At 38.8% G+C, this 12,959-nt stretch overlaps 1 protein-coding gene across 3 annotated transcripts in view; it reads left to right on the forward strand.

The window, feature by feature from the left end:
• The window catches only part of UNC80 (unc-80 homolog, NALCN channel complex subunit), a 223,869-nt gene that overhangs the window by 148,297 nt on the left and 62,613 nt on the right, over positions 1 to 12,959 (forward strand). For all 3 annotated transcript variants that reach the window (XM_047773388.1, XM_047773387.1, XM_047773389.1), the window contains 5 exons: positions 788 to 919; positions 3,030 to 3,173; positions 6,728 to 6,828; positions 7,860 to 7,946; positions 11,324 to 11,507. In XM_047773388.1, coding sequence (XP_047629344.1) covers positions 788 to 919; positions 3,030 to 3,173; positions 6,728 to 6,828; positions 7,860 to 7,946; positions 11,324 to 11,507 — 648 coding nt within the window. The remainder of the gene's footprint in view (positions 1 to 787; positions 920 to 3,029; positions 3,174 to 6,727; positions 6,829 to 7,859; positions 7,947 to 11,323; positions 11,508 to 12,959) is intronic.

A 12,959-nucleotide genomic window follows, 5' to 3' on the forward strand; every position in this document is an offset into this window, starting at 1 on the left:
AGCTGGCTTGTTTACAGGGGATTTTCACTAGCTATATTGAATGAACCAATATGGTAGTAGATCAAGGAATGACTATGATGCAGGCAACAGCTGAATGCAGTGTGTGCTAAAGTACACATAATCAATCTTTCATCCTTAAAAACGGGGTTGGTCCACTCACTGCATTCAAATGTCACAAGTGCAGGTAGTTTGTTGATTGTTATCAGAATACCATTCTAAAATCAGTGATTCTCTGCCCTGCTTTTGCAAAAATCTTTGGGATGAATTGTCTATCTTTCTGTAAGCTTTTTTTTTTTTTCCTCCTAAGTACACTCTAAATTACTTAAACTTTATGCTCCAAGAGCAAATATACTTTGATGTAAGTACAAACATAGTTGGGATGATAACTTTTTTGTTAAAAGACCAAAATTCAGAGTTCCTGACATGGCTCAGTAGAAATGAATCTGACTAGCATCCATGAGGACACAGGTTCAATCCCTGGCCTTGCTCGGTGGATTAAGGATCCGGTGTTGCCATGAGCTGTGGTGTAGGTTGCAGATGCTGCTCAGATTCTGTGTTGCTGTGGCTGTGATGTAGGCCAGCAGCTATAGCTCTGATTCAACCTGGGAACCTACATATGCTGACCCTAAAAAGACCAAAAAAAAAAAAAGACTGAACTTGGAATACCCTAGTGGCCTAGCAGTTAAGAACTGGCTCAAGTTCAATTCCATACCTCAGATTTCTAGCACAGCCAAAAAAAAAAAAAAAAAAAAAAACCAAAGTTGACATTCCCCATTTCCATTGCCAGTAGAAGAAGTCACCAATCTGGCATCCCGTCGACTGTCTGTGAGTCCATCCTGTACCTCCAGCACTTCCCACAGGAATTACTCTTTCCGCCGAGGGTCAGTCTGGTCAGTGCGTTCAGCTGTCAGTGCCGAAGGTGGGTCCTTTGCACATGTGTTCTTTATTCCTTGTGAATTACATGTTTTGAAACAATTTTAATTGATATCATCTCAATTCATTACACTGTCTTCATTGAACAATTTGCCTCATGAAGTTCTAAAAATAAAATTGAGTGGTATTCTAAAAAACTTATTGTTGAATTTAATCCAGCAAATAACCTTAATACATTGGTTTTATTTTAGTTACATTACATGAAATCATATTGCTGAAGCTTCAGTAAACATTATTCCAGGCAGTTGACAATTTTCAACCCTGGCCACCCGGTGCAGTCAACCAGGGAGCTTTTAAAAAGGCTCAGATCACACTCAAGACCAAATCAGAAACTCTAAGGATCAGACTCCCCACCCCAGTATTTTTAAAATCTGCTCAGGTAACTGCAGTGCGTAGCTAAGACTCAGTAGGATGCTTTAGGATGCTTTTCCGGAATAATTTAACAATCAAAGCAAGAACAGAGTTCATGCTGCTCCTGTAATGAAATCTGATTCTGGGGGAAATGTGATACTTTTCAGTTCCAAGAATTTAAAGACTAGGCTTCTCTAATGATAAATCACTGTCTGGGACTCGCTGCTTCATGAGTATACACATTTCATCACTGATTTATAAAGTCATCAAAAAATTATACAGACACCAGTGGGTCTCAACCCTTCACTGCGCAACTCTGGGGAACTTCAAAAATGACCAACACTAATTAATCACAACTTATGGAAAAGGAGCTTAAGGCATATCTGTATTTTTTATAACACCTTTATTGAGACAAAATTCACATACTATAAAATTCACCCTTTTGAAGTATATAATGCAGTGGTTGTTAATACATATGTAGAGTGTGCAACCATCACCTCTACCTAATTTTAGAATATTTTCATTATCCCCCCAAAAAGACTGTATTCCTATTATTAGTCACTTCTCATCCACCACTCCCCACAACCCCTGACAAGAAATAATCTACTTTTGGAGTTCCCTGGGGGCCTGGTAGTTAACAGATCCCATGTTGTCACTGCTGTGGCATAGACTCAATCTCTGGCTCAGGAACTTCCTCATGCCATAGGTATGGCCAAAAAAAAAAAAAAGAAAAAAAAGGAGTTCCCATCATGGCACAGTGGTTAACGAATCTGACTAGGAACCATGAGGTCGTGCGTTTGATCCCTGCCCTTGCTCAGCGGGTTAAGGATCCAGCGTTGCCTTGAGCTGTGGTGTAGGTCGCAGACGTGTATTGGATCCCACATTGCTGTGGCTCTGGTGTAGGCGGGTGGCTACAGCTCCAATTAGACCCCTAACCTGGGAACCTCCATATGCCACAGGAGGGCCCTAGAAAAAGGCAAAAAGACAAAAAAAAAAAGAATAATTTCTATTTCTATGGATTTACTTAGTCTGCACATTTTGTATGACTGAAGTCATATAATATATGGCCTTCTGTGACTGGATTCTTTCACTCAGCATAATATTTTCAAGGTCGATCCATGTCGTCAAATGTAACAATTCTTCATTCCTTCCTATTACCAGATAATGTTCCATTACATGGATATGACACATTTTGTTCATCAGTTCATCAGTTAGTGGACATTTGGGTTGTTTCCTTTTGGTTAGGATAAATTATGCTGCTACCCACAGCTATGTGTAAGTATTGTGAAGGGAACTGCCAAGCGATTTCAAAAGTATCTGTATCATTTTACATTCCTCCCAAAAAGTATGAGGCTTTCAATTGTTCCACACCCTTAAATAGACATCGTAATCTTGGAAATGAAGAACAAAGTTGGAAAACCCACCTTTCCAATTTTGAAACTTACCACAAAGTGACAGTAATCAAGATTGCATCATACTGACTTAAGGATTGACATGCAGAGCAATGGAATAAATAGGAACCAGAAGTCCACTTTACATTACATCTATGTTGATTTCATGTTTGAAAACGATGCCATGAAAATTCAGTGGAGAAAGAATAAAGAATAGTCTTTCCAACATATGATACTGGGTCAACTGGACTACACACAAAGGAATGTTTGATAAGGAGGCCTTGGCCTGAGAAAGGTTATTGCATGAGAATCACAATACTGAGAGAAGCACCCCGATTATGTCTCCCTCTTCAGATGAGGAGCACACCACGGAACACACGCCCAACCACCACGTGCCTCAGCCCCCACAGGCCGTGTTCCCGGCCTGCATCTGTGCAGCAGTGCTCCCCATTGTCCATCTGATGGAGGATGGTGAGGTGCGGGAAGACGGCGTTGCAGGTACGGTTTTGACTCATAAAACCATCGGCCACACTAACAAATACTTAAGGTGTTCATCTGTTAAAGGACCATTCATGAAGACATGAACCACTGGCCACGTGGAGTCGTGTTAGCAAATGTTGTAATTATAGATTTCTAATACAGTATCTACTAACGCTATCACTTTCTCTACCTTCTCCATGCACAAACTTAAAGCCCAAGAAATTACACTTAAAGTAATGCAGTTTAGGAGTTTCCGTTGTGGCTCAGCAGATTAAGAACCTGACCTAGTGTCCATAAGGATTCAGCTTCGTACTCTGGCCTCACTCAGTGGGTTAAGGATCTGGCATTCCCACAAGCTGCAGCGTAGGTAATCAGTGCAGCCCAGATGTGGTGTTGCTGTGGCTGTGACGTAGGCTGGCAGCCGTAGCTCCAATTCCACCCCTGACCTGGGAAATTCCATATGTTGCAGGTGTGGCTGTCAAAAGAAAAACATAATAAATAAAATAATGCAGGCTGGTCCAGGAGCATTGTTTATGACCAGAGAACAGAACAACACTCATGTGGCCACCTAGAAATCAAATAGTGATTTTGGCCACCTTAGAAATCTTAGCTCTTGGCTTGACATCATTAATACCATCTTTCTCACTTGATTATTTTCCCGGAGGTACTATCTAAAGAGAATAATTACAAAATGAAATAGTAAAGTAGGGGTAAAGATGAGTTACATGTGTGATTGATAACAGGTTACTATTCTTAATGTCATTTTAGGAAAAAACCTCTATAACTGAATAACGGCTTTTTAGGGAGTTCCCATCATGGCTCAGAGGTAACAAACCAGACTAGTATCCATGAGGATGCAGGTTTGATCCCTGGTCTTGCTCAGTGGGTTAAGGATCTGGTGTTGCTGTGGCTGTGGCTGTGGTTTAGGCCAGCAGCTATAGCTCTGATTAGAACCTTAGCCTGGGAAATTCCATATGCCATGGGTGCAGCCCTGAAAAAAAAAAAACTTTTTAAAACTCCAATAGAAAAAAATGGACACGGGGTATAAATACACAATCCAATGGCCAGGAAGCCAGGAACACCTATAAGTAATATTGTTGTTTAAAACAGCAATCTTACATTGCAGCTAAAAATTTAAAGATTATTTTAAATGAAAATATGGATAGTTGATAGAGATTCAGAGAAGAGAGCATCGTCACACCTTGTTAATGGTAGTAAAATTTTAACACAAGCGTTCTGAAACAGAGTTTTTCACAATATGCATCGAAAACCTTAAAAGTGTGACCATCCCTTAGCACATATTTCAATGTCTAGCAATTTCCTAAGACAGTGATGAGGGCTGAATAAAGGTTTATATAGGATGCTGTACATTGTAAATTTTAAAAATAAGTACTTGAAAAAGAGTTTAAATGTGCGAAAGTAAGCAGTTAGTTAATCATGGTACCTCCATATGACAGCAGTCTGTGCACATTAGAAATAATATTCTAGAAAAATATTAACATAAAAGTATTCAGTGTATTGCTAAGTAAAGAAAACTGAGTGCCAGAGAATATTTTCTGTATGATATTATGTTTAAATGCATATAAATATGTATTTTATATGTATGAAAGGACATACTCCAAAATGTATATCTTTGTTTTGATGGCTGATGGACTTACCAATCTCATTTTTCTCTTTTCCTTTATTTTTCATATTTTAAGCATTAATACACCTTACTTCAGCAAGGAGAATGAAAATAGTATATAAAGATAGTTTTGCAAGTAATTTCAACCTAACAGAAACCCACGTCTATTTTATTTGTAAAAACACATGAAAGCTAAAGCTTATATTTATATACCTCTTGTTAATGTTATTTATATAGTTCAATTTTAATTGGATAGCTAGCTTCTGAAGCAAAAAAACGGTATTTTTTTATTTAAAATATAGGCTAAGAGATAAAATCATACTAAATTCTATATCCCTAGTATAGAACACTAAACTAAATAAACCATTTAAACTGCTAATCATCTAATGCTCACCCACCACTCACTTTTACTCACCTGCTTTCTTAGCATGGGCACTTCCAGTCAATCTTAGCCTGCTTACCTTCCCCAAAGAAGTAGCACTTTCTTTCACATGAGGAATGATTATGTATTCCTAAGACATTCTTATTAGAAGTGAGAGCACCAGTTCCCTGATGGACTAGCAGTTAACAGATTGAGTGCTGTCACTGCTGTGGCACAGGTTCGCTTCCTGGCCAGGGAACTTCCACATGCCACAGGTGCAGCCAAAATAAGATTTAAAAAAAAGTGGGATCTCTGACTACTACTGGCTCAACTACTTTATCTTACTGAAAGAGTTTTTGTTTGTTTGTTTGTCTGTCTTTTTAGGGCCACACCCTTGGCATAAGAAGGTTCCCAGGCTAGGTGCCAAGTCAGTGCTGTAGCTCCTGGTCCGTACCACAGCCACAGCAACGCAGATGCAAGCAACGTACACCATAGCTCACGGCAATGCTGGATCCTTAACCCACTGAGCAAGGCCAGGGGTTGAACCTGCATCTTCATGGATGCTGGTCAGATTCATTTCTGCTGAGCCACAACAGGAACTCCCTGAAGGAGTTATTATTTAAAGTATTCATGTGAACAATGAAATGTCATCTTAATTCATAGGCATTTTAAACGAAAGCCATATTTTCTAAAAATCAAATAATTACTTGAGGAATCTCCATGTGACAAACTAGGAAGTGGGACTTTAACTTAATAAATACTTCAATTCTTAGCACTGTTTATATTTGGGTGATTTCCAGAACAGTTCCATAAATGTATTCTTTTTATTAAGATATAATTGACATATAACAATTGTACTAGTTTTAGGTATACAACATAAAGATTTTATATATGTATATATTGCAAAATGATTACCACAATAGGTTTAATTAACATACATCACCACACATGGTTATAATTTTTTTTCTTATGATGAGAACTTTTAAGAACTATTCTCTTAACAACTTTCAAATATGCAATATGGTATTGTTAACTATAGCCACCGTTCTATACATTACATCCCCAGGATTTATTCATCTTATAACTGAACGTTTATAATTTTTAACCACCTTTACTCCTCCCTCCCACTCCCACCACATGCCTCTGGCAACCAATCTGTTCTCTGTATTTATGAGTTGAGTTTTTCTTAGATCCCACATGTAAGTGAGATCATACAATATTTGCCTTTGTCTGACTTATTTTATTTTTGCAAAACACCCTCAAAGTCCATCCTTATTGCTGCAAATGGCAGGATCTCCTTTTTATGGCTGAATAATATTCCACTGTATATCACAAATGCATTCTTTACAAAAGCAATGCTAATAGTTAAAGACCATCCTTTTGTCACTTTTTCTTTATAGACTAGGATGTTTGAAAACAAAAACAAAGAGAACAAATACCTACCTTTCAATAGGAAGAATGTTCAGAAACTTTTTAAGGCAAAACTTTTAGAGAGATTAATTTAAGCTTGGTAAATTGTTTGAATACTTGGTCTAATAAGTTTATCTCCATTTAAGACAAATGTCCAATTTCCTTTCTCTTCTAAAGTGAGTGCTGTGGCTCAGCAAGTCTTATGGAATTGTCTAATTGAAGATCCATCAACAGTTCTTCGACATTTTCTGGAAAAACTGACCATCAGCAATAGACAAGTAAATTTCTTTCTTTATAGTGGAGCTCTGTAGCTATGTGTATGAACATGGTTAAAATCAAGGAACGGACTTTACAGTGATATTCATGCAATAGCAATGTCCTCTGACACATAGCCAAGTACTTTGGAAAATGATAATGATTAAAAATTAAACTTTGCTGTTCTCTTTTGAACTTGTCCATTAACTGATGTTATGTATGTGTAATGACCCTAAGATAACAGAAAGAGTCTCAGTCTTTTAAACAAAGATTACATTCATGCTAATGTTTTTGCTGTTGGGTACATTTACTCAATTCTGATTGGCGGGTAGTGTGTAATGCAGGTGGGATTATTAGAATAAATTGAAACTCTCCATTAATCAAAAAATCTAATTTGCCAGGCCACCCTGTAATAAGATTATGCCAAATAAAAGTAGTTTTCTGAGCAATGGCAAATATACTAATGATTACAAATTCTTCATTTCTATGTTATAGTTCTGTTTGCTGGAAGATTAAATTTAGTTTCTAAAAGGAAGGTTAATTATAAACATCTCCATTTATCCTCTCTTGGCCTAGCTTTATCTCTGCTGCAAAACCTGGGAAGCAGAACTATGAAGTTCAATAAACCTAGTTTGTTTAATGATTTCTTCAGATAGGGGCTCCTCACATTTCCTTCACACCTGGCCACCCTGGAAAATAGAGTTGACTCAATATATAGCCTTCCTCTGATTTGCCTGTGACACATAGACACAGTTGAAATGTTTATTTTTTTTTTAAAGTTATCTGACCACTGCTTAGTAATTTCAGAATTAGCTTCTAGGGAAGGTATAACAGTTGGTTTAAATAGCATCTAATAGGTATCCCATAAACCATATTAACATGCTGATCATAAAGGAAATCAAAAGTAAGGGGATAAAAAAGAAAAAAAAAAGTAAGGAAAAAAAAAAGGAAACCAAAGTAAGGAAAATCCCTCCCCCTTGCTTTTCAAGGAGTTAGTTTTATTTCCTACGGCACAGAGGCTAGATGAGACATCAAAATTCTGTTGTTCTTTCAGGATGAGTTAATGTACATGCTGCGCAAACTTCTCCTGAATATCGGAGACTTTCCTGCTCAGACATCACACATCCTCTTCAACTACTTGGTGAGTTTCACTTTCCAGTAGGTTATAAATGTTCCTTTCCGAGTAGGAAGCAGCAACGTGAGAAAAAGGTCTTGGAAGATTTTCTGTCAGAAAGTTCCCATTACTTATGTGACTAGAGGTGAATCAGGGTCACCTAAATCTTACACTGTTTAGAGAAACCCCTTCCAGCATAATCCTTGGCATGTGGTGGGCACTCAGTAAATTTCTGTTTTCTCTCTGTTGTCCTTTGGCCGTATACAGCTTCTTCATGTCCATTCTTAATTTTTGGTTTTCTGTTTAGAAAAAGTATATGTCATTTTTGTCATTCTATCCCTTTTCTCATCTTGCTGCTTAAAAACACATATACACACACATGCAGGAAAGTGTTGCTCAAAATGGAAAGTATTTGTGAGTATTTTTCCATAGCAACGATCTGCTTTACACTATCCTGACAGCTCCTTCCTGAACTCTTCGGAATGTACCAGTTTCTTTATATTCTCCTCCTTACATCCTATATAAATATGCAATTTTGGGACTGTTGGCATGACTATTCTTTGAAACTGCACCTTAATCCAAGCAAACAGATGGGCAAATGAATTTCAGTGTTGAGAGAATGTCTTCCTTGCCATCACTGGTCTTCTGGCAAGTGGGGAAATGGGAGAGTTATCCAAATGCATCTGTAGTAGGATGATAAATTTAACCCATACTACAACTCTGATGTGCAGAGAAAATTTGTAATTCTTTTCTCATGTCTATGACTGATTTGGTTTTCACCATGGGTGCCCACCTGTGGGTTGACAAGGGGGAAAATATAAATTAGTATCCAATCCAGTTTTAAGTTCAGACTGATACAAATATATAAATAGTACCTTTGAATAGTGTTCACTCTCTCTAAGCTAAAAATACTTAGTCTCTAGGAATTCTCCTCCCTTCCAACTTCTTTCATCTCTAAAACTTGGAGAGAAAAAAAGACCTTTGTTTAGCACTCTGTTCTCGTTCAATGCTTGCTCTGGCTCCTCCGCTGTGAGACAATGCTCTTTATTTGTCTGGTTGCTGGATGACTGTCTGGAGGAATTTATAAACCCAATCTGCTTCCAGCAGTGTTTGCCAGGAAACTTCGCCTCACCTCAGCTCCTGCTAGTGCTACACATGCCTCTGAGTTCTGGTTGCAAGTCCCATGGGGCTTTAGCTCAGGAGTCCTTTGGCTAGAGCATCCTGCTCAGTGAACCACCATGGCAATTCTATTAAGAAAGCTCTCCAGCCAAGCTTTCTACGACTTCTTGGTCCTGCCTGTACCAAACACAAACTCAAGGTAGATTAGCAAAGCCAAATATCAGGGCCTCCTTCAATTTAAGTACATGCCCTGCCAAGCTTACATTGTATCCAGGTCAGTATCAAAAGGCTCTGTGGTGAACTCTTGTCAGAGACCCAGAGACTGGAGGCAAGAGACACTCTTCAGGGTGTCTGCTCCTTCCCCCAGGTCACTGGATAGGGGAAACGCTTACTTGGACCAGTACTCCCCTCCATCCTTTAGCCCAGGGACAAGAAAGATGAGCATTTCATTTCCCTTCTGCCCTACTCTCCTGTCAACTCCAACTAAGCCTTAATGATAGACCTAAGTCCTCCCAACTAGACCATTGATAACCTGATAGAGAAAAAGGCTAACAACACTTTGGCCTCTTGCCATATAATCTTGTTCTGCATGAATGTAAAGTCCTATTTTTGCATTTGCATCTAAACCCTAATCTTTCTCTGAGTCCCAAGCACATGAATGCCTTGGGTGAACTAGAGAAAGGGGTCTTATACTCAGAATGGCAAAACAGTGAAGGGCAGAGCCCTTTTTAAACTATTGGCCTTACTGTACATCTCTCTTTTCTAATGATTATTGTAGATGTATATGGTGGGGATGTTGAGAACAGTGACCCATCTCTTCCAGACATTATTGGGGATGTTTAAATATACTGCCTACCTTGACCCAGTGATCTTTAATCTGGGGTCTAAGCATACCTGGGGGTATATGAAGACTTTTAAAGTGGTTTGCTGTCCAGATAGTTTTAAAGGAACAAATCTCCAAAGTCTCGTTTCTCTGATCCTTACTGACACTTCTTGAGCACGACTGCCATCTCAATAGCCATTCTCCTCCTATACACCAAAGAGAGCCTCTCTGACCATCCCAGATACCACCAGGCTGCATTGAACAGACATGTTAAGACAGAGAAAGGATCTGACCTACTGTAGTAGTTTTAAGGAAGCCTCATTTATAATTGATCGAGGCTTTAAACCCTTAGGACTTCCCACCTGTTCTTATCTTTTTATAGGTTTCTACTAGGGGTGAGGTTTGGCCATCACGAGGGTATTCAGCCCTCAGAACCACCACAGTGGACTCAGTGACACTGATTCTTGCAATGTAACTGGAAAGTTTTCTAGATTTAAGAAAAATAAATAAAAGCCAATGGGTGGTTTTTACGTTATTTCAGATTTTTGTTGTGCATTATTGAATAAGGTAGTTAAGACTTATTTCATCAACTCTAATGAAGTACACATTCCAGTTACACTAGTGCTCCTCTTATTTCAATGTAGAGAATGTTTAGTATGTTCTCTTCAGGTTAACAGAAAGGAAACTTAGGATGAGACATTATAAAACGGCGACGTGAAATGTACAACAAAGCACATAGTTTTTCAAAATTATTTCAGAGGACACAAAATCTTTAAGTTTATTGATTTAGCCAAGCAAAGTGTTCTTGGGTCAAACTGTTAGACATAATCCAAGCAGCAAATAGTGTCTGGGCAAACATCATACAGAGATTCACTTTGGGTGGCCCAAGTACATAAGCTACCAGGTGGCTTGAAGCCTGGAGAAATGATCTTTTGCTTTCTTCTTAAGAATTAAGTCTTTCAGTGATAACAAAAATGTAAGGCAGTCTGTTCTGGCTAGTTTTCCAATTATACTCTCCTCTGCTTACTGCCATGGAAAGCAATAGAGAAGCATTTGAACCGAGCATACAAAGGCACCAAAGAATATTTAATTAAGAAAAGAAAAGCCAAGGAGTTCCTGTTGTGGCTCAGCAGAAACAAATCCAGCTAGTATCCATGAGGATGCAGGTTCAGTCCCTGGCCTCGCTCAGTGGGTCAGGGATCTGGCGTTGCCGTGAGCTGTGGTGTGGGTTGCAGATGTGGCTCGGATCGGCTGTGGCTGTAGTGTAAACCAGTAGCTGTAGCTCCGACTGGACCCCCTAGCCCGGGAACTTCCATATGCCACAGATGCGGCCCTAAAAAGCAAAATAAGCAAATTAAAAATTTTTTTAAAACACATTAAAAAGAAAGGAAAACCCAAGGAAATGAGAATGGAGGCTCAGGATTATCATGCCTTTGTGACCTCTTCCTGTTCTGACTTGTAGGTGGGATTAATCATGTACTTTGTACGGACCCCCTGCGAGTGGGGGATGGATGCCATTTCAGCCACTCTGACTTTCCTGTGGGAGGTGGTGGGTTATGTCGAAGGCCTGTTCTTCAAGGATCTGAAGCAGACCATGAAGAAGGAGCAGTGTGAGGTAAAGCTCCTGGTGACCGCTTCAATGCCAGGTACTGCTTTTGGATGACTTAACTTTTTTCAAAGTATAAATAATCCTTTTAGAGACCAAGTGTCTATTTCATTCATGAGAAAACTTTTCAGAGGTCTGACCGTGGTACTGAGTGCTTCAAAGAACTTTTGTTGAATACAATCTGAAGAAATACAATAGGCCCTTTTACAGTCACCAATTGCCAGATGAAAAGGGAGACATCAGAACTAAGATTCACATGAATGAGCCCTTGAAGGGCTGCCGAGGTGAAAGATGTATTGAAGTCTATCGCAGAGGGCCAGCCAAACTGAGAGCCTTTTTGAATGAGTTTCTGGCACAGCAAGGAGAATAATATTGTTTGCATGGCATGGGCCCCAGGCTTTTGTAAACTCACTGAGAGGCAGCTTTATGAAAAATTGGAAACGAGAAAAGCAGGAAGGAGATTTACAAAAGAACACGCAGTCTGATGTAAACTCTAGATACAGTTCCTTTTTCACTTTGGATAGCTTGTCTTTCTTAGAGATAAAAATTTTGCCCAAGGTTTTCTCCTTGACTAAGAAAATGTGAAATGATACATATACTAAAAAAAGAGAAAGACAAAATTACGTGTAAATAAGAACACATATTCTGACAGCAGAGAGGCACTGCCGTTTGTCATCTGTATAATTAGTATTAGCTATGAAATAGTACACCGTATTTAAGCTTTCTTTATTCATGTGTAAAATGGAGATATGATTCACACTTCACAATCGTGAGGAATGAATGAGTTTAGGTTTATAAAATACTTGCTGTCATACCTGACACACAGTAAGCATTCGATAAATGGTAATGGTGTATTTATGTGTTCAATAGAATATTAACAAAGAGATTGGAGTTTATTCCAGCACAGAAACTCATATTGTCAGTCATATACTCAAAATCAACTCATTAAAAATCAAAGTATATCATATGTTCACAAAGATTTACAATTAAGGAACAAGGTAGAGATAAGGTATAATGCAGAAAATGTACATTTAAATTACATTGCTTTTTACAGGCATTCCCTTCATGGCCTAGCAGTTAACAAACCTGACTAGGATCCATGAGATTGCAGGTTCCATCCCTGGCCTTGCTCAGTAGGTTAAGGATCCAGCTTTGCCGTGAGCTGTGGTGTCGGTCACAGACGCCACAGCAACGTGGATCCCACGTTGCTGTGGCTGTGGCATAGGCCGGCAGCAACAGCTCCAATTTGACCCCTAGCCTGGGAACCTCCATATGTCTCAGATGCAGTCCTAAAAATAATAATAATAAATTACATTGCTCTTGCTAATTTCTCTGTTTATATTTTTTCAACCATTATTTCCTGATCATCTCCTTTAAAATATAGGAATATATTATTTATTGCAATGTTTAAGGCTTGAATTCTGACTCTTCCACTAAATAAATGTGTATCTTACTTATAAGTTCTTGGAATTCCCTGGTGGCTCAGTGGGTT

The sequence above is a fragment of the Phacochoerus africanus genome, chromosome 3, assembly GCF_016906955.1.
Source record: "Phacochoerus africanus isolate WHEZ1 chromosome 3, ROS_Pafr_v1, whole genome shotgun sequence".
NCBI lineage: Eukaryota > Metazoa > Chordata > Mammalia > Artiodactyla > Suidae > Phacochoerus > Phacochoerus africanus.